Here is a 22,247-nt window from a genome sequence, read left to right as displayed (position 1 = left end):
TGCCACATCAAATAAGTGTTAGCACAAAAGTAATCTGAAAGGAATCCAAAAGTAACCAGATTACATTACCATAAATGTGTAATCTAAGGGATTATATTACTGACTACACATTTTGTTGTGTAATTTGTAATAAGTATTTGATTACAATTCATAAGTAATCCACTCAGGTCTGCACACACACCGTATCTAATCTGGATTATTCTATTATGTGCTTGTAATAAGAGCAAACTACTCTAAAATACTACTAATCCAACTACAGTTACTTTTGTATGGACTACATATTAGATTACATATTATTTTACACAATGGCAAGCACAAGTTTATCCAACTTCAATATATGTGACATCAAATAAACGTTAGCACAAAAGTAATCCATAAATAGTCAGATTACATTACCATAATCTAAGGGATTATATTACTGACTACAAATTTTGTTGTGTAATTTGTAATTAATAACTGATTACAATTCATAAGTGCTCTGGACACATACACACATGCGCACACAATATATGTCATTGCGATTATTCAAGTGCTTGTAATTAGAGAAAACTACTTTTTAAAATACTTGTAATCCGACTACAGTTACTTTTTTATGGATTACATATTAGATTACATATTATTTTGCACAACGGCAAGTAAAAGATTATCCAACTTCAATATATGTGACATCAAATAATGGTTAGCACAAAAGTAATCAGATTACATTACCATAAATGGGTAATCTATTTTATTGTGTAATTTGTAATTAGTAACTGATTACAATTCATAAGTAATCCACTTAGCTCTACAAACACACCAGCATGCTGAACATTTTAGGGAATTACCTTGCCTAAATATGTAATTCCTGAAGAGTTTACAGTGTGTACGCCTATTAAACTGTCCAGTTTTCCACTTATGTTAGACATATGCCAATTAATGATTAGGAATGATAGTGATTTTAAAATTAAATATCAAGCAATCACGATTATATAGACTTTACAGAGTAAGCAGATTTTTTTTTTCTTAAATAATGCTAATAATAAGAACTTGTTTCACTGGCTTGATAAGAAATCTATTACTATAACATGGTAAATATTTTAAGATGTTGCTTTTCATTAGCTTCTAGGAATTTCAGAGGAATTAAGGAAGTGAATTGCATTGAAAATGACTTAAAATAATTCTGAATGTCGTAGTTTAGAACACAACGCAGATGAACGTATTAATTGAGTCATGAAAGACAAGTTAAATAAAGGGTTTTGAATGTGTAGTTGGCTGAAGGGGTTTATGCAGACTGAATGCTGAATGTGTTGAGCTCTTGGTGGTTATTAGCTTGTTAAGAACTAGCGCTCTGGTGGTCTGACCTGCAGCTATCAGCGCTAGCATGAAATTAAATAGTTCCAGCTTTCAATCCGGATTTCACGTTTGGCCCTTTGGTTCAGATGCACAGATGTGTGTGTGTGTGTGTGTGTGTGTGTGTGTGTGTGTGTGTGTGTGTGTGTGTGTGTGTGTGTGTGTGTGTGTGTGTGTGTGTGTGTGTGTGTGTGTGTGTGTGTGTGGTCAGGATAAATGCTAAATAATAATAAACAGAATATTTTTAATAAGGATGACACGGTGGCTCAGTGGTTAGCACTGTGGCCTCACAGCAAGAAGGTCGCTGGTTCGAGTCCCGGTTGGGTCAGCTGGCGTTGTGGAGTTTGCATGTTCACCCTGTGTTGGTGTGGGTTATCCCCCTAATTCAAATATATGCGGTAAAGGGGAATTGATGAACTAAATTGGCTGTAGTGTAAATGTGTATGAGTGTGTCCCAGTACTGGGTTGCAGCTGGAAGGGCATCCTCTGCGTAAAACATGCTGGAATAGTTGGCGGTTCATTCCGCTGGAGCGACCCCTGATGGATAAAGAGACTAAGCCGAAGGAAAATGAATGAATTTTTAAAATAAACACTCTTAAATTGAGATGCCTTTATTTTAAAACCAAATTATTTAAGAAATTAAGTCTTGTTTTCATGATTAAAGCATCAAAATTAAACTTTTACTTCTACTGCATCTGATTTTTCTCTTTAAATTCAATTTAATTTACTTTTCTGAACACACTGGCTGATATTTTTTAACATGAACTCATTCATTCATTCATTTTTCTTCAGTTTAGTCCCTTTATTCATCAGGGGTTGCCACAGCGAAATGAACCGCCAACTATTCCAGCATATATATTCATTCACTCATTTTCTTGTCGGCTTAGTCCCTTTATTAATCTGGGGTCGCCACAGCGGAATGAACCGCCAACTTATCCATAAATTGTTTTATGCAGCGGATGTCCCTCCAGCCGCAACCCATCTCTGGGAACCATCCACACACACTCATACACTACGAACAATTTAGCCTCCCCAATTCACCTGTACCGCATGTGTTTGGACTGTGGGGGGAACCGGACCACCCGGAGGAAACCCACGCTAACGCAAGGAGAACATGCAAACTCCACACAGAAACACCAACTGACCCAGCCGAGGCCTGAACCAGTGACCTTCTTGCTATGAGGTGACAGCACTACCTACTGCGCCACTGCGTTGCCCCAGCATATATATAGCGCATATATATATATTATAGCGCATGTGTTTGGACTGTGGGGGAAACCGGAGCACCCGAGGTAGGAAACCCGGAGGAAACCCACGCTAACGCAAGGAGAACATGCAAACTCCACACAGAAACGCCAACCTACTCAGCCGGTTATTATTTTCATGTTGATAATTAACAATTAAAGATGTGTTTTTTGAAAGAGATGCATTATATATAACAGATAACAAATGACTTATATAGCTTTAAGACCGCCAAACTGCACATCATAATTATTCTTCAGATTTTAAATCGATTTTAAAAACATATTTTAAATAAAACGCTGCGCAATTTTACAGTTTTTTGGGGTCATTTTCTGATTAACTTTAGATTTTTGGAACTCTATATATACATACAGTTGAAGTCAGAATTATTAACCCCCTGAATTATTAGCCCCCTGTTTATTTTTTCCCCAGTTTCTGTTTAAGGAGAGCAGATTTTCTCAACACATTTCTAATCATAATAGTTTTAATAACTCATCTCTAATAACTGATTTATTTTCTTTTTGTCATGATGACAGTAAATAATATTAGACTAGATATTCTTCAAGACACTTCTATACAGCTTAAAGTGACATTTAAAGGCTTAACTAGGGTAATTAGGTTAACTAGGCAGGTTAGGGTAATTAGGCAAGTTATTGTATAATGATGGTTTGTTCTGTAGACTATCAAAAAAATATATAGCTTAAAGGGGCTAATAATGTTGACCTGAAAATAGTTCATAAAAAAATTAAAAACCACTTTTATTCTAGCTGAAATAAAACAAATAAGACTTTCTCCAGAGGAAAAAATATTATCAGACATACTGTGAAAATTTCATTGCTCTGTTAAACATCATTTGTGAAATATTTATAAGAGAAAAAATCAAAGGAGGGCTAATAATTCTGACTTCAACTGTATATATATATATATATATATATATATATATATATATATATATATATAATTTTATTTATTATTTATTTATTATAAATATATTTATCCATCCTCTGAATGCATTGTGAGGGTTGTGATCGTGATCTCTCCGATGTGGCTTCAGATGTTATCAGCGGCTGAGGAAGAGTTTTTGGTCATTGACACACTCTCTGGTTTCCTAAAGTCCATCACTAACCTCAGTTATTGAGACGCTCCACATCACATCCTCAGTGCAGCAATTATGATGATTTGGGCCAGTCATATTTCACACACACAAACACACATGCACACACACGCGGCTGCAGCTCATCAGGCTGAAGTGAGAATCCAGCTTGTGAGAGTCTCGTGATGATGCTGTCAGAAGCTGTGACACTTTCTTAACTGGTGTGTGTGTGTGTGTGTGTGTGTGTGTGTGTGTGTGTGTGTGTGTGTGTGTGTGTGTGTGTGTGTAGCTTACAGAACATGACAAAACTGGATTGTTGGTCACCATGGTTACTGACTAACGACTCAGATGTTGATAATTTACCAATATTATAAATTACAACAACAAACCTGACAGCAGATGTGTTGCCATGTCCACTCTTTATAAGCATCCATGTGCTTGTTCCTTAGACTGTAGGCTCATAAATCATTTATATGTTATTAAAGTGGTCAGATGTGGTTGTATTGTTATTTGGATTGGTCTTTCTTCATAATCGACTACAACAACAGCCATATATTCTATGATTTCAAATGTAGTGGTGCCAGATCCATCATAACCCCTCAGAAATCTCTATGTTGATCACTTCAGGAGTTAGAAATATTTTTTTTTCTTAACCATGATGTGTCAGAACGTATCGGCGTAAAAGAAATGTAGTTTTCACAGTTCCATTGCTCTGTGATTTCAAATATAGGGGTGCCAGATCCACCAAAACTCCCCAGAAACCCCTCTGTTGCACACTTGAGCAGTTAGAAATCATTGAACTATGTTTGTAACAACAAAACTTGCGATCTTAGTCTAATTAAATACAAACTCCATGCAGTTTTTGTAAAAAATTTAGTTTTCAGTTTAATAATTCTAGGATTTCAAATATAGGGGTGCCAGATCCATCAAAACCCCTCAGAAATCTCTATGTTGATCACTTCAGGAGTTAGAAATATATTTTTTTTTCTTAACCGTGATGTGTCTGAACAAATCGGCGTAAAAGAAATGTAGTTTTCACAGTTCCATTGCTCTGTGATTTCAAATGTAGGGGCGCCAGATCCATCATAACCCCTCAGAAATCCCCATGTTGATCACTTCAGGAGTTAGAAATATATATTTTTTCTTAACCGTGATGTGTCTAAACATATCGGCGTAAAAGAAATGTAGTTTTCACAGTTCCATTGCTCTGTGATTTCAAATGTAGGGGCGCCAGATCCATCATAACCCCTCAGAAATCTCTATGGTGGTCACTTCAGGAGTTGGAAATATTTTTTTTCTTAACCGTGATGTGCCTGAACGTATCGGCGTTAAAGAAATGTAGTTTTCACAGTTCCATTGCTCTGTGATTTCAAATGTAGGGGCGCCAGATCCACCAAAACCCCTCAGATATGCCTCTGTTTGTAAATTGAGCAGTTAGAAATCATTGAACTATGTTTGTAACAACAAAACTTGTGATCTTGGTCACTTGAGCAGTAAGAAAGGGTTTTTCTTCACCGTGATGCGTCTGAACAATGCTTCAGTGTTTGAGTGGATAAACGTCTGCCTGACGTGTGCGTTTCCTCCACCTGTCTCCATCCCCCCATTAGTGACCAGCACAGCGCCGGAAGCACAAGCAGAGCCATTGTGGAGGGAAACCATCGGACACTTCCTGTTATGACAGGAAATGCACGCAAATGTGCTTCCTGACCCCCATGCAGTGGCACCATTAGTCACTCAGTGCCGCCCTTTCCCGCTGATATTCTGCGTGCCACGTCTTAGATTCTCCTAAAGAAACGTGCATGCTTATTTATGCCGGCAGAATGTGTGTGTAAAGCTCAAAGTAAAGCACATTTAAATTAAAAACATGCAAATAGGGAATGTGCATCTATATATATATATATTAAAAGCAGTCATATTGTATCCAATCGGCAACTTCTCTTTAATTATTGAATGGTGTTACCATGTTTCAACCTAATTATTTTATTTCATTCACCACTTTTGGTGTTATTATGGAAAAAAACTGTAGTAATTAAATTGTATGTAATTTATTAGAACATTTAATTGAACATTTAAATTACCAGTATTAACCCCACTGGGATGAACAGAAATTATTAAGGTTATTTATATTAAAATATTATACAATTGCGTTGAAAATTTTACAATATTATACAATTACATAATATATAATATAATATAGTATAATATAATATAATATAGTATAATATAATATAGTATAATATAATATAATATAATAATATATAATATAATATAATATAATATAGTATAATATAATATAATATAATATAATATAATATAGTATAGTATAATATAGTATAATATAGTATAATATAATATAATATAATAATATATAATATAATATAATATAATATAATATAGTATAATATAATATAATATAATATAATATAATATAATATAGTATAATATAATATAATATAATATAATATAATATAATATAATATAATATAGTATAATATAATATAGTATAATATAATATAATATAGTATAATATAATATAATATAATATAATATAATATAATATAGTATAATATAATATAATATAATATAATATAATATAATATAATATAATATAATATAATATAATATAATATAGTATAATATAATATAATATAATATAATATAATATAATATAATATAGTATAATATAATATAATATAATATAATATAATATAATATAATATAATATAATATAATATAGTATAATATAATATAGTATAATATAATATATATATAATATATAATATAATATAATATAATATAATATAATATAATATAGTATAATATAATATAGTATAATATAATATAATATAATATAGTATAATATAATAATATAATATATAATATAATATAATATAATATAATATATAATAATATATAATATAATATAATATAATAATATATAATATAATATAGTATAATATAATATAATATAATATAATAATATATAATATAGTATAGTATAATATAATAATATATAATATAATATAGTATAATATAATATAGTATAATATAATATAATATAATATAGTATAATATAATAATATAATATATAATATAATATAATATAATATAATATAATATAATATAATATAATATAATATAATAATATATAATATAATATAGTATAATATAATATAATATAATATAATAATATATAATATAGTATAGTATAATATAATAATATATAATATAATATAGTATAATATAATATAATATAATATAAAACAATATAATATAATATAATATAATATAATATAATATAAAATAATATAATATAATATAAAACAATATAATATAATATAATATAATATAATATAATATAATATAATATAATATAAAACAATATAATATAATATAATATAATATAATATAAAATAATATAATATAATATAATATAATATAAAACAATATAATATAATATAATATAATATAAAATAATATAATATAATATAATGTAATATAACATAATATAATATAATATAATATAATATAATATAATATAATATAATATAATATAATATAATATAATAATATATTCATTCATTTTCTTTTCCGCTTAGTCCCTTTATTATTTCATAGCGAAATGAATCGCCAACTTATCCAGCATATGTATTACACAGCGGATGCCCTTCCAGCTGGGAAACATCCATACACATCATTCACACACATACACTACGGACAATCTAGCCTAACCAATTCCCCTATAGTTCATGTGTTTGGACTGTGGGGAAAACCAGAGCACCCAGAGTAAATCCACGCCAATACGGGGAGAACATGCAAACTCCACACAGAAACAACTAACCCTGCCGAGGCTCGAACCAGTAACCTTCTTGCTGTGAGGCCACTGTGCAGCCAATATAATATAATATAATATAATATAATAAATAAGAATATAATATAATGATAATAATAATATAAATTATAATGGCCTCACACCAAGAAGATCGCTGGTTTGAGTCCCGGTTGTGTTAATTAGCATTTCTGTGTGGAGTTTGCATGTTCTCCCCATGTTGGTGTGGGTTTCCTCTGGGTGCTCCAGTTTCCCCTACAGTCCAAACACATGTGCTTTAGGTCAATTGGGTAAGCTAAAATTGTCCGTACACTCTCAGAAATAAAGGTACGCGAGCTGTCACTGGGGCGGTACCTTTTCAAAAGGTACACATTTATACTTGAAGGGTCCATATTGGTACCTCAAAAGTATCAGTACCTACAAATTTGAAGAGGAACACTTGTGTACTTTTTAGGTACTAATATGCACCCTTGAGGTATTAATATGGACCTTTTAGGTACATTTTTGAACCGCCCCAGTGACAGCTTGTGTACCTTTATTTCTGAGAGTGTATGGGTGTTTCCCAGTGATGGGTTGCAGTTGAAAGGGCATCCACTGCGTAAAACGTATGCTGGATAAGTTGGCGGTTCATTCCGCTGTGGCGACCCCAGATTAATAAAGGGAGTAAGCCGAAAGGAAAATGATTGAATGAAAATAAAAATAAACACTTTAGCTTAGACTATTATTTTAGATTGTCTCTGGTCTTAAAAAAAGACTCTAAATTTGACTTGACAAAAACATGCAGCAAGTTCAGCGTGCAGGAAAATGCAAAGAGCTGGTCTTTGTGACTCAGACATGTGAGGAAAATGAAGAACATGGTGCAACCGGCGTGTGTGTGTGTGTGTGTTTGTGTGGGCGTCTCAGTGAGCATGTGTAAGACATCTGTCGCTCGTGTGTGTGTGTGTTTGTGTGTGTGTGTGTGTGTAATCTCCATCATGTGGAGGTGAGAGCATCAGTGTGTTGAGCTGTAGGAGTGAGAAGATCACCCTGCTGGAGTGTGTTTGTGACGTCTGAACTCACGCAGCACACACACACACACACTGAACATGCATGGCTTCTGCACTTTGGCATGCATATATATATGAAGTTCACTGTCTTCTGTATCTCTAAAAGAAAGACAGTAAAGTCACTGGTTACTGTAATTAAATTACTCATCCACTTATAAACATGAAGTAAGGGATAATGGTTCAGTTTTACTAGTTAATTTATTTTAATTTAATTTAATTACAATTTTAACATGATTTAATTACAGTTTCTTATAATGTACTTGCCTTTAAAACTATATGTTATAGGTATAAACTTTGTCAAAATCAATTCATAGAAGCAGAGTAATTGTAATTTAGTTATATTGAATATTCATAACTTTCAGTTAAAGAAACAAAGTTTAGGAAGCAAAAGATTCAGACATAATGTGTCAAAAATAAGTGATTTTCTCTTTAATAACAATAATAATAAGGGGCGGGGCAGTGGCTCGGTGGTTAGCACTGTCGCCTCACAGCCAGAAGGGCGCTGGTTTGAGTTCCGGCTGGGTCAGTTGGTGTTTCTGTGTGGAGTTTGCATGTTCTCCCCATGTTGGCATGGGTTTCCTCCGGGTGCTCCGGTTTCCCACACACTGTCCAAACAATATAATAAAAAACAATAAATAAACAAATAATATAATATAATATAGTATAATATAATATAATATAATATAATATAATAATATAAAGCAATATAATATAATATAATATAATATAAAACAATATAATATAATATAATATAATATAATATAATATAATATAATATAATATAATATAATATAATATAATATAATATAATATAAAACAATATAATATAATATAATATAATATAATATAATATAATATAATATAATAAAATATAATATAATATAGTAATATAAAACAATATAATATAATATAATATAATATAATATAATATAATATAATATAATAATATAAAACAATATAATATAATATAACATAATAAAATATAATATAATATAATAATATTAAACAATATAATATAATATAATATAATATAATATAATATAATATAATATAATATAATATAATATAAAACAATATAATAAAATATAATATAATATAATATAATATAATATAATATAATATAATATAATATAATATAATATAATATAATATAATATAATATAATATAATAATATAAAGCAATATAATATAATATAATATAATATAATATAATATAATATAATATAATATAATATAAAACAATATAATAAAATATAATATAAAACAATATAATATAATATAATATAATATAATATAATATAATATAATATAATATAATATAATATAATATAATATAACATAATATAATATAACATAATAACATGACATGACATGACATGACATGACATGACATAATATAATATAATATGTATATATATATATGTATATTTCAAAGATTTCAGGCAGATTCCCGAGAGAGTTTGTCTGTTTCTCATTGAATCTATCTCCTCACAGATGCAGCGTTTGTTCACTGAGGGTTTAAATGGTGGTTTTGGGAAATTGTCCTTTCCAAATGAAACGTGCTGCATGGCGAGCCTAAAGGTGATGCTGGGTCATCATTAGCCAAAGCAACCCAACCACCCGGGGCTGTCAATTTGTGGAGCGCTGGGCAGAATTTCACCTTCAACTGCCTATTCTAAATTTAGCGTGGCACGCAGAGCTCTGATAGCCCTCTAACCAGAGTCCCCTGTCAGACACTTACAGGAACACGCACAGTTGAAGTCAGAATGATTCGCCCTCCTGTGAAGATTTCCCAAATGATGTTGAACAGATTCAGGAATTTTTCACAGTATTTCCTATAATATTTTTTCTTCTGGAGAAAGTCTTATTAGTTTTATTTCGGCTAGAATAAAAGCAGTTTTTAATTGTTTTAAAGCCATTTTAGGTTCAATATTATTAGCCCCCTTAAGCAATATTAGTTTTGGATTGTCCAGAATAAACCACTGTTATACAATAACTTGCCTAATTACCCTAACTTTACCCTAATTAACCTAGTTAAGCCTTTAAATGTCACTTTAAGCTGTATAGAAGTGTCTTGAAGAATATCTAGTCTAATATTATTTACTGTCATCATGACAAAGAGAAAAGAAATCAGTTATTAGAGATGAGTTATTAAAACTATTAAGTTTAGAAATGTGCTGAAAAAAATCTCTCCGTTTAACAAAAATTGGGGAAAAATAAACAGGAGGGTGAATAATTCAGGAGGGCTAATAATTCTGACTTCAACTGTACACTCGCAATACATTTCATTTAGTCATATGAATAGAGTTTGAAAATGATAATCATCGCTTGGAGAGTAACGATATTAGCAGTTAGCTTCCCGCTAAAAACAACTGCGTATTGTTTTCGTTCGTCTACAACAACAGCAACAACGTACTGTATTTGGGACTGGAAATTTGTCTGATAGTTATAAAGCTGCCATTGTTGTCTTGAAAACGAGTTTTTTTTAATTGATGATGTCAAGAGCATGTGATCAAACACTAATACACGGTGGAGTGTTTGCTAAAACATCATTAGCAAATTGTGGATTTATTTATTATCATATCTCTAGTCCTTGATACAGCACATCATCACTTCCCTTAAGGTACTGTTTACTACCTAGGTGACAGCACCAAATGCTGACCTGCCATAAGCAATACAGCATTTTGGCTGTTTTTGTGGATGTCTAAATGTTGTTGTGTACATGTGAAACTTTTAAGCGAAAACTGACAATACAGAGATATGAAATTTCTTTGACCGCTTCTTGTGAAACATCCACAAAAGAGTGATGTGTTTTGTAGGTATGTGATTCTACCTACATTTATACGTAACCAGAATATACGTTCATCTCGATACATATTGCTACACAAAATGTCCAGTAGAGGGCAATATTTGTTTTATAATTTTACGATTCATGCTACATTATAGCCAAACCTGAAATACATTCTCCTCCTGATACTTCCCGATACTGGCCTGGCATATGCAATACAGGATTTTTTTGCAATTTCTTGCATATGTGTAAATACGAATCACTTTGTATCAACAAAAGTTTTGCTTTGCTTTTTTGTGAAGCTCCGACAAAAGTGCGATATGCTTTGTAGGCACATTTCTACATAGCCAGATATACGTTCATCTCGATACTTATTGTTAATCTCTTCTTGTAAAATGTCCTCAAGGGGGCGATATTGTTTGTAATTTTGTGATACTAGCTACGTTTTGACAAAAATACGTGAAATACGCTCCTCCTGATCCTCACATGGCATATGCAGTAGAGCCGTTTATGCTGTTTTTATGGATGTTTAAATGCAGAACATTTTAAAAATATTGTGTAATGTGAAACGTTTTTTTAAAAAGAGAAAAAAAAGAGTCTGTTTTTGGCATTGATGTCCTGTAAATGTATCTTGAGAGTGTTAAACAAAGTTCAGAAAGCAGGCATATAGAAAAACACTTGCAAACTGAGAAAACATTATCAATAGGACAACATGCATGCATGCAAATTCTCACAACACATGCAAATAGAGAAACATACTGCAAATAGTACAGACAATAGAAATGTCAAACCTCCATTGTCGATTTTCAATGACAAAAGAACCAATATAGGGAACTGTACCGTACTACATTATATACTAAATAATACATTTTTGGCACCGTCTGTAAGTAAAATTCTGTAAAAATTCTTTTAGATGTAACGTGTCAATTTGGCTGAAAAATTCATGTCATTGAACTCTAAAGCTGTTTAATTGATCCAAGTGTAAAGTTTCTATTATTTTTTTGTTCATCAGGTTACGTTTACAAAGAGGAAGTTTGGACTGATGAAGAAGGCCTACGAGCTGAGCGTATTGTGTGACTGTGAGATCGCCCTCATCATCTTCAACAGCACTAATAAACTCTTCCAGTACGCCAGCACCGACATGGACAAAGTTCTGCTGAAATACACCGAGTACAACGAGCCACATGAGAGTCGGACTAATTCGGACATCGTGGAGGTAAGTTCCCGCTCCGTTCCTGTTGAGTTTGTCCTGTTTTTGACCAACGATTTTGTTTCGGTCGAGTTTTGAGAGAGCGTGTGTTTGTTTTTGAGAGAACGTGTGTGTGTTTTTGAGAGAGTATAGCTGTTTTTGAGAGAACGTGTGTGTGTTTTTGAGAGAACGTGTGTTTGTTTTTGAGAGAACGTGTGTGTGTTTTTGAGAGAGTGTGGCTGTTTTTGAGAGAACGTGCAATTGTTTTTGAGAGATCATGTGTTTGATTTTGAGAAAACGTGTGGTTGTTTTTGAGAGATCATGTGTTTGATTTTGAGAAAACGTGTGGTTGTTTTTGAGAGATCATGTGTTTGATTTTGAGAAAATGTGTGGTTATTTTTTGAGGGAATGTGTGGTTATTTTTGAGGGAATTTGTGCTTATGTTTGAGTGAACATGTGGTTGTTTTTGGGAGAACATGTGGTTGTTTTTGAGAGAATGTGTGTTTGTTTTTGAGAAAAAGTGTGTTTGTTTTTGAGAAAATGTGTGTTTGTTTTTGAGAAAACGTGTGTTTATTTTTGAGAGAACGTGCATTTGTTTTTGAGAAAACGTGTTTGTTTTTGAGAAAACGTGTGGTTATTTTTTAGAAAACGTGTTTGTTTTTGAGAAAACGTGTTTGTTTTTGAGAAAACGTGTGGTTATTTTTTAGAAAACGTGTTTGTTTTTGAGAAAACGTGTTTGTTTTTGAGAGAACGTGTGGTTATTTTTGAAAGAACGTGTGTTTGTTTTTGAGAAAACGTGTTTGTTTTTGAGAGAGCGTGTGTGTTTTTAAGAGAACGTGTGTTTGTTTTTGAGGGGATCATGTGTTTGTTTTTGAGAAAACGTGTGGTTATTTTTTTGCAAACGTGTTTGTTTTTGAGAAAACGTGTGATTGTTGTTGAGAGAATGTGTCGTTGTTTTTGAGAAAACGTGTTTGTTTTTGAGAGAACGTGTGGTTATTTTTGAAAGAACGTGTGTTTGTTTTTGAGAAAACGTGTTTGTTTTTGAGAGAGCGTGTGTGTTTTTAAGAGAACGTGTGTTTGTTTTTGAGGGGATCATGTGTTTGTTTTTGAGAAAACGTGTGGTTATTTTTTTGCAAACGTGTTTGTTTTTGAGAAAACGTGTGATTGTTGTTGAGAGAATGTGTCGTTGTTTTTGAGAAAACGTGTTTTTTTTTGAGGAAACGTGTGGTTATTTTTGAGAGAACGTGGTGGTTTTTGAGAGAACGTGTGGTTGTTTTTGAGAAAATGTGTGGTTATTTTTTAGCAAACGTGTTTGTTTTTGAGAGAATGTGTGGTTGTTTTTGAGAAAATGTGTGGTTATTTTTTAGCAAACGTGTTTGTTTTTGAGAGAATGTGTGGTTGTTTTTGAGAAAATGTGTGGTTATTTTTTTAAGGGAACGTGTGGTTATTTTTGAGAGAACATGTAGTTGCTTTTGAGAGAACATGTGGTTGTTTTTGAGGGAACGTGTGGTTGTTTTTGAGGGAACGTGTGGTTGTTTTTGAGGGAACATGTAGTCCTCGTCTTCACAGTAAACCTTTTCCCCATGCGTTTGTGCTTTGAACGAGCGGATCAGGCTGAGCTGGAGCACAGGGACCAGGACTTTACTGTATCTTGTCAGGACAGAATTACGCAACAGGTTTAAGAGTGCAGGTCAGGTGCCACTAAGATTTAAGGTCTCGTTTTCTCATCGCCAGCACCTTACCGGACATGTGAGCTCCTGGGAAGGTCACGGGGCAAAGCGTGCAGTGGCTTTAGGTGAGGATTTTGTTGTGGTCTAATCTTCAGGATCTTCAGGGACTAAAACGCCAAAGAGCAACAGGCCTTTTCTAAACCACCTGTCAAGTCTGAGTTTGGGAAGAGAGAAGTTGAAGGTTCCCACCCCGCATGCATGAAAGGCCATGGCGCTCCCAGTGGGAGCAATGAGAAAATATTTCCTCGGGAAAAGTCCCGTTTCCAGTAAAAAAAAAAAAAACACCCGACTGGTGCCACACAAACAAACGCTCTCCTTTACTAACTACACTCTAAAACATGCTGGGTTCAACACAACCTATTTGTGTTGGGACAATATGAAGGAATTAAGGTATTAGTTTTTTATAAATTTAGGTTGATTGAACAACAAACAGTTTTGTCTTCCCCAAGAAGTCTCAAGAATGGTTTTGATTCATCTCATTTTAAATAAGTTGTTCGAACAACCAGCAAACATCTTTTATTGAGTGTGGATGCATAATATAAGAGACCTGCTGTAGTTTTGTTTACCAAACAAGTGGTTCTAATTAACTGAGTTTTGTGCTTTTATCTTAAATAAATATATTTAATTCTGAATAATATAAGTTCTGAAAATCATTCTGCAGAAATATTTTATTTATTATTATCTAATACTATAAATCCATTATCTAATCCATAATCTCTCATTTATTTGCGCGTTCATTAATTCATTTTCCTTCCAATTAGTCCCTTATTTATCAAAGGTCGCCACAGCGGAATGAACCGCCAACTATTCCGGCATATGTTTTACCCAGCGGATGCCCTTCCAGCTGCAGCTCTCCTCATGTTGGCGTGGGTTTCCTCCGGGTGCTCCGGTTTCCCCCTGTTATAGGTGAATTGGCTTTAGTTTATGAATGTGTGTTTCCCAGTACTGGGTTGCAGCTGGAAATACATCCGCTGTGAATAATATATGCTGGAATAGTTGGTGGTTCATTCCGCTGTGGCGACCCCTGATGAATAAATCGACTAAGCTGAAGGAACGAATGGTTAACATGAGGAATAACAGTACAGGTGCTGAAAGAGGCGTTTCGAGGAGCTGAAGGATCTCTTTATCTGTGTGTGTTTGAGCCGGTTACTGTTTCGCAACTCACTTCACTTACACACAACAATCTGTGAAAGCATGGGATTGATTTGCCTTGGGATAAGGGTAATGTTGTGGATATTTACATAACTGTGTTCCTTTATTATTCTGTACACTATATAAAGTCCTGGTTGCCTTAAGTCTTAAAGCTGAATCAAATTAACCTTATGAGTCCATTGAACTTATATTGTGTTAAACTGACTTAAAACAGCTTGCTTCACTTATAAAATTGGGTTAGAACATGATTACCTTAGTTCAATAAGTTACAATGACCATAAAACATATGCTGTTGACTAATTGATCATATATTTTTTAGTGTATGTTTAAAACCAGCAGATTATACTATATATTTCACATGTCTTGTACTTACTGTTATTCAAGTATCTGCTTAATGTAAAAAAAAACATATTATTATTATAGTAACACTTTACAATAAGGTTGTATTAGTTAATGTACACGAACAAACAACAAACAACACATTTGCTCAAAATAAAGTCATTCATGTTACTTACAGTGCATTAACTAATGTTAACAAGCATTTAGATGTTAATAATGCATTAGTGAATGTTGAATTATGATTAATAAATGCTGTACAAGTACTGTTCATAATTAGTATATACACTCACCAGCCACTTTATCAGGTACACCTTACTAGTACCGGGTTGGACCCCCTTTTGCCTTCAGAACTGCCTTAATCCTTCGTGGCAGAGATTCAACAGGGTACTGGAAATATTCCTCTGATATTTTGCTCCATATTGACATGATAGTATCACACAGTTGCTGCAGATTTGTCGGCTGCACAGCCATGATGCCAATCTCCCATTCCACCACATCCCAAAGGTGCTCTATTGGATTGAGCTCTGGTGACTGTGGAGGCCATTTGAGTACAGTGAACTCATTGTCATGTTCAAGAAACCAGTCTGAGATGATTCATGCTTTATGACATGGTGCGTTATCCTGCTGGAAGTAGCCATCAGAAGATGGAGACACTGTGGTCATAAAGGGATGGACATGGTCAGCAACAATACTCAAGTAGGCTGTGGGGTTGACACGATGCTCAGTTGGACCCAAAGTGTGCCAAGAAAATTTCCCCAAACCATTACACCACCACCAGCAGCCTGAACCGCTGATACAAGGCAGGATGGACTATTCTCTGTTAACCCTAGAGATGGTTGTGCGTGAAAATCCCAGTAGATCAGCAGTTTCTGAAATACTCAGAGCAGCCCGTCTGGCACCAGCAACCATGCCACGTTCAAAGTCACTTAAATCCCCTTTTTTCCCCATTCTGATGCTCGCCCTGAACTGCAGCGGATCGTCTTGACCATGTCTCAGTTTGCCATGTGATTGGCTGATTAGAAATTTGGGTTAACAAGCAGTTTGAATGGTGTACCTAATAAAGTGGCCGGCGAGTGTACATTAACCAGTGAAACCTTATTGTGAAGTGTGACCATTATTATTATACTTCGCCTGTTCATTCTGCTGGAACATCATTGCACAGCTCATTCACACAGTTAGCACATGCATTACAAGCAGAACCCTCGGGGCCAGATTTAGCTGTGTGTTTATGAGAAGGAAAACAACGGCACGAGAGTCTCCACGAGGCAAATCTCATCCAGTTAGAGAACCGGGATAATCCCATTTCCTCGATTAGCGTAATCTGTAAAACGCTCCGTTTAATCCTCAAAACGTTACAACCCCAAAACCATCGCACGTTTTCCAGACCACACACACACCTCCTGATTTCCTCCCTATCGAGAATGGGTCGACACGAGGAAGGAAAACGTTAATTATTTCCAAAGGTCACGCAGTTAATGACTGCATGGCCGGCTAATGAGATTGAGCAAATCTGTGTGCGTTTGGAGCTTGACCTCTCGTGTTTTTGGGTCTGCGCTGGAAGGCATCGAGGTGACAGTTTTCCCCTCCTCCAGCTTCACCACACAAAAACATGCCTGTAGCGTTTGGCACGTCCGTAGTGTGATTTCAGACCGAACGAACAAAACATAGTCAACCTACTTTTATTTTCTGGCTCTGTTTCAGGCACATTGGCCTCAAACGGTTTTCTAATTGAGATAATTTGTCTTCATGTAGTTGCACGCCGATGCGTTCTTTAGTTTTTGGTTTGCATTCGCAGTTCACTCGCAGTTTGAGACAATATTTCAGTAACACTTTAGTTCAATTCTCACTATTAACTAGTGGAAGTCTATTATTAAGACTTTAACTGTTTATTAGCTCATATTCTGCTTGATCTTATCCTACATCTCCAAACACATCTACTGTCTTAATAACTAATAAAATGCTGCAAATTAGGGTTATTGAGGCAAATATTATTAGAAAATATGATGCATATAATTTAATTTATTAATATATAATATATAATATATAATATAATATATATAAAATATAATTTATGGATTTATTTAATTCCCCCCCATCCCCCCCCCCCCCCCCCCCCCCCCCCCCCCCCCCCCCCCCCCCCCCCCGCTGAAACAAATCAGTGGCAAACTCTGAATATTATGAATATGTATATTATTTAAATAAAGTGAAGATAGAATAAATATTAATAAAATTGTAATGAATATAAATGAAATAAAATGAATATTTATACTATTTATGAATTTTAATTTTAGTTAAAATGATAAAAAAACAGATGCATATAAATTAGTGGCATGCGCAGTTAATTTTACTGAATATTATGAATATTTATTATCATTCACTCATTTTTTTTCGGCTTAGTCCCTTTATTAATCTGGGGTCACCACAGCGGAATGAACCGCCAACTTATCCAGCACGTTTGACGCAGCGGATGCCCTTCTAGCCGCAACCCAACACTGGGAAACACCCACACACACTAATTCACACACATACACTACGGCCAATTTAGTTCATCAATTCCCCTATACACTGTAAAAAATGCAGAGTTCCACACAATTCATTCATGTTGTCCCAACACAAATTGATTAAGTTAACACTTTTGACAAATTTATGTGGATTGAACATAAAAAAGTTAAGTTGTCCCAATCAAATCTCAAGAATTGTGTTGCTTTAGCTCATTTTTTTTTAAATTTGTAGTTTGAATGAGCAAAAATAAAAAGAACCAGCGACCTTATTGCTGTGAGGCGATAGTGCTACCCACTGAGCCACCGTGACTCTGAATCTTTATACTATTTAAATGAAATGAATATTGAATAAATATAAATAAAAAAGAAATGAATATAAATTGAAATGAATTAAAATGAATATTGAAATAAAATGAGTATTAAATGAATATTTATATTATATATGAATAAAAATATAATTTAAAATGATAAAAAAAACAGATGCATATGATAAAAAAGCATTTATTTTCTTCATTTTCACCCCCAGGACAAATCAGTGGCGCACTCAGTTCATCCCTGTAGGAATTTCACCAGATATTATGAATATTTAAATTATTTAAGTAAAAATGAATATTGAATAAATATAAATAAAATGGAAATAAATATTAAAATATTGAATATTGAATGTAATTAAAAGGTATATAAAATAAATATTCAGGTCATTTATGAATATTAAAATAATTAAAAATTATATTAAAAACGATGCACATTATTTAAAAGCATTTCTTTCTTTCATTTTTCCCTCGAGGCAAATCAAAATAATAAAATTGAAATTAATATAAATGAAATGAATATAAATAAAAATAAATATTGAAACAAAATGAAAATAAAACAAATATTTATATTATTTAAATAAAATGTATATTGAACAAACATAAATAAAAACTGAATTGACTTTAACTGAAATGAATAATAAATTATTAAAGTAAAATGAATATATACAATTTAAAATGAATAATTATATTATTTATAAATATATAAAAATATTTTAAAATGATTAATAAAAACGATGCACATGGTTTATCATTTTTCCCCCTGACAAATCAGTGGCGCACTTAATTACAGCAATCCCTGCAGGATATCACTGAATATTATGAATATTTATAATATTAAAATAAAAGGAATTTTGAATAAACATAAATAAAATTGAAATATATAAATTAAATGAAATAAAAAAAATCTAAAATGAATATTTGGTAATTCACTCCGCTGTGGCGATGCCAGATTATTAAAGATATAAAGCCAAAATGAAAATGAATGAATATTTATATAATTATGAATATTAATATTATTTAAAATTATTTAAAAAAAAAACTGATGCATATAATTAAAAAGCATTGATTCAATTCATTTTCGTTTTACCCCCAAGACAAATCTGTGGTGCACTCAGTTCATCCCTTTTCACAGAATATTATGAATATTTATATTATTTACATAAAATGAATAATGAATAAATATAAATAAAATTGAAACAAAAATAATTTAAAATGAATTGAAATGAATATTAAAAAAAATTCAGATAAAATAAATATTTATATAATTTTATGAAGATTAATATTTATTCATTCGTTTACCTTCGGCTTAGTCCAGGCATGGGCAAACTTGATCCTCGAGGGCCGGTGCCCCTGCAGAGTTTTGCTCCAACACTAATCAAACACACCTGAACACCCTAATTAGTGTCTTCAAGATCACTAGAAAGCTACAAGCAGGTGTGTTTGATTAGGGTTTGAGCAAAACTATGCAGGGACACCGGCCCTCCAGGATCGAGTTTGCCCATCCCTGGCTTAGTCCCTTTATAAATCAGGGGTCGCCACAGTGGAATGATCCACCAACTATTCCAGCATATGTTTTACACAGCGGATGCCCTTCCAGCCACAACCCAGTATTGGGAAACACCCATACACTCTCATTCACACACACACTCATATACTACAGCCAATTTAGTTCATCAATTCCCCTATAGCGCATGTGTTTGGACTGTGGGTGAAACCGGAGCACGCAGAGGAAACCCACACCAACACGGGGAGAACATGCAAACTCAGAAATGCCAACTGACTCATCCGAGGCTTGAACCAGCGACCTTCTTGCAGTGAGGCCAACTCCTGAGCCAATTTATTTATTATTTAATATAATTTAAAAGCTTTTATTTATTTGTTTCAGACAAATCAGTGGCGCACTCAGTTCATCCCTGCAGGAATTTCACAGAAAGAGAGCCGTCTTTGTTTTGCATTCCTTCACCCCTCCTCTTCCACAAACGGGTTAGCATGAGTTTACAGCTCCACTTAGTAACAGCGTGTTGCATTTTGCGCTTTTGCCCCGAGACTCGCGGTTATTTATAAGACTCTTGCATTCTTCACCCCTTTTTCCGTCCTCGGCGAGCAGCTGAAGTTCTCATAGCGCTGGAAACGTGGAGCAGACGCCCAGCTTGTGTGCCAGACCTCCTCCTCATTCCAGCCCTTTGTGTTTTCATGTGGTCCTTCCCCATTAAACGCCTGAAAACCGGTAGTTTTCTAAAAATAGAAAGCAGCACAGCTAAAAATAGCTCCGGCCCGGCAGTCGTGCCAAGGAAAATGGAGAAGAATAGACACGAGTGCTGGAGAGGGAGAGGATAAGCGAGCTTGCTTTTCCCTCCATCTGATTTTCTCTCAGAGCAAAAACTGACCACAGATGACTGTTATATTACCATCACACATGAAAAAATACTATAGTAATTTATAGTAAATAGCAGTGGTGTAAAGTATGGCTGCACAATACACTACCTGACAAGAGTCTTGTCGCCTATCCAATTTTTAAGTACGCAAATAATATCTTCTAGTTGATCATTTGGCACCAGAAGTGGCTCATATGAAAGGTAAAGGCCTCTAGATGAAGCTTATTTGAGCACAATCAAATCTGATCATGTCTTGATTATTAATAATTTCATTAGGACAGTAAGGTCTGACTCTGCTTAGACTAAAGTCTGCTCACTGAGTCTTCAATAATGTCCAGTATAGAATATGTGGTCATGCTGCAGTGGAAACAGAATGAATATTGTGTCTGACTCCATCATGAGCTTGGAGGACTGCATCCATACATCTCTGCAATGACTCAAATCACTGATTAATAAAGTCATCTGGAATGGCAAAGAAACCGGGACTCCCAGAGTTCATCAAGAGTCTTTAGATTCATCTTCAATGCCTCCATCTTACGCCAGATATGCTCAATAATGTTCATATCTGGTGACCGGGCTGGCCAATCCTGGAGCAGCTTGACCTTCTTTCCTTTCAGGAGCTTTGATGTGGAGGCTGAAGTATGAGAAGGAGCGCTATCCTGCTGGAGAATTTGCCCTCTCCTGTGGTTTGTAATGTAATGGGCAGCACAAATGTCTTGATACCTCAGGCTGTTGATGTTGCAGATCTCTCGCACGCCCCCATACTGAATGTAACCCCGAACCATGATTTCGCCTTCACTAAACTTGACTGATATCTATGAGAATCTTGGGTCCATGTGGGTTCCAGTAGGTCTTCTGCAGTATGTGTGATGATTGAGATGCAGTTCAACAGATGATTCAGCAGAGAAATCCACCTTCTGCCACGTTTCCAAATGATTTAGCTAGAAGTCAAGTTATTATTTGTTGCTCTTACATCTGAGATCAAGACAAGACTTTTGTCAGGTAGTGTATTACCATCACACATGAAAAAATACTATAGTATTGTATAGTAAACACCAGTGGTGTAAAGTAGCAAATTTCAAATACTCAAATTCCTCACTGGTTCAAGCCTCGGCTGGGTCAGTTGGCATTTCAGTGTGGAGTTTGCATGTTCTCCCAGTGTTGGCGTGAGTTTCCTCCTGGTGCTCCGGTTTCCCCCACAGTCCAAACACATGGGCTATAGAGGAATTGATGAACTAATGTTCGTAGTGTATGAGTGTGTGTGTATGGGTGTTTCTCAGTATTGGGTTGCAGCTGGAAGGGCATCCGCTGTGTAAAACA

At 33.7% G+C, this 22,247-nt stretch overlaps 1 protein-coding gene across 2 annotated transcripts in view; it reads left to right on the top strand.

Moving 5' to 3' along the window:
- mef2ca (myocyte enhancer factor 2ca) overlaps positions 1-22,247 on the top strand; it is a 116,170-nt gene that overhangs the window by 48,947 nt on the left and 44,976 nt on the right. For both annotated transcript variants that reach the window (XM_056466346.1, XM_056466347.1), the window contains one exon: positions 12,340-12,543. In XM_056466346.1, coding sequence (XP_056322321.1) covers positions 12,340-12,543 — 204 coding nt within the window. The remainder of the gene's footprint in view (positions 1-12,339; positions 12,544-22,247) is intronic.

Source organism: Danio aesculapii, chromosome 10, assembly GCF_903798145.1.
Source record: "Danio aesculapii chromosome 10, fDanAes4.1, whole genome shotgun sequence".
Classification (NCBI taxonomy): domain Eukaryota; kingdom Metazoa; phylum Chordata; class Actinopteri; order Cypriniformes; family Danionidae; genus Danio; species Danio aesculapii.
This window is presented reverse-complemented; position numbering and strand designations above follow the sequence as displayed.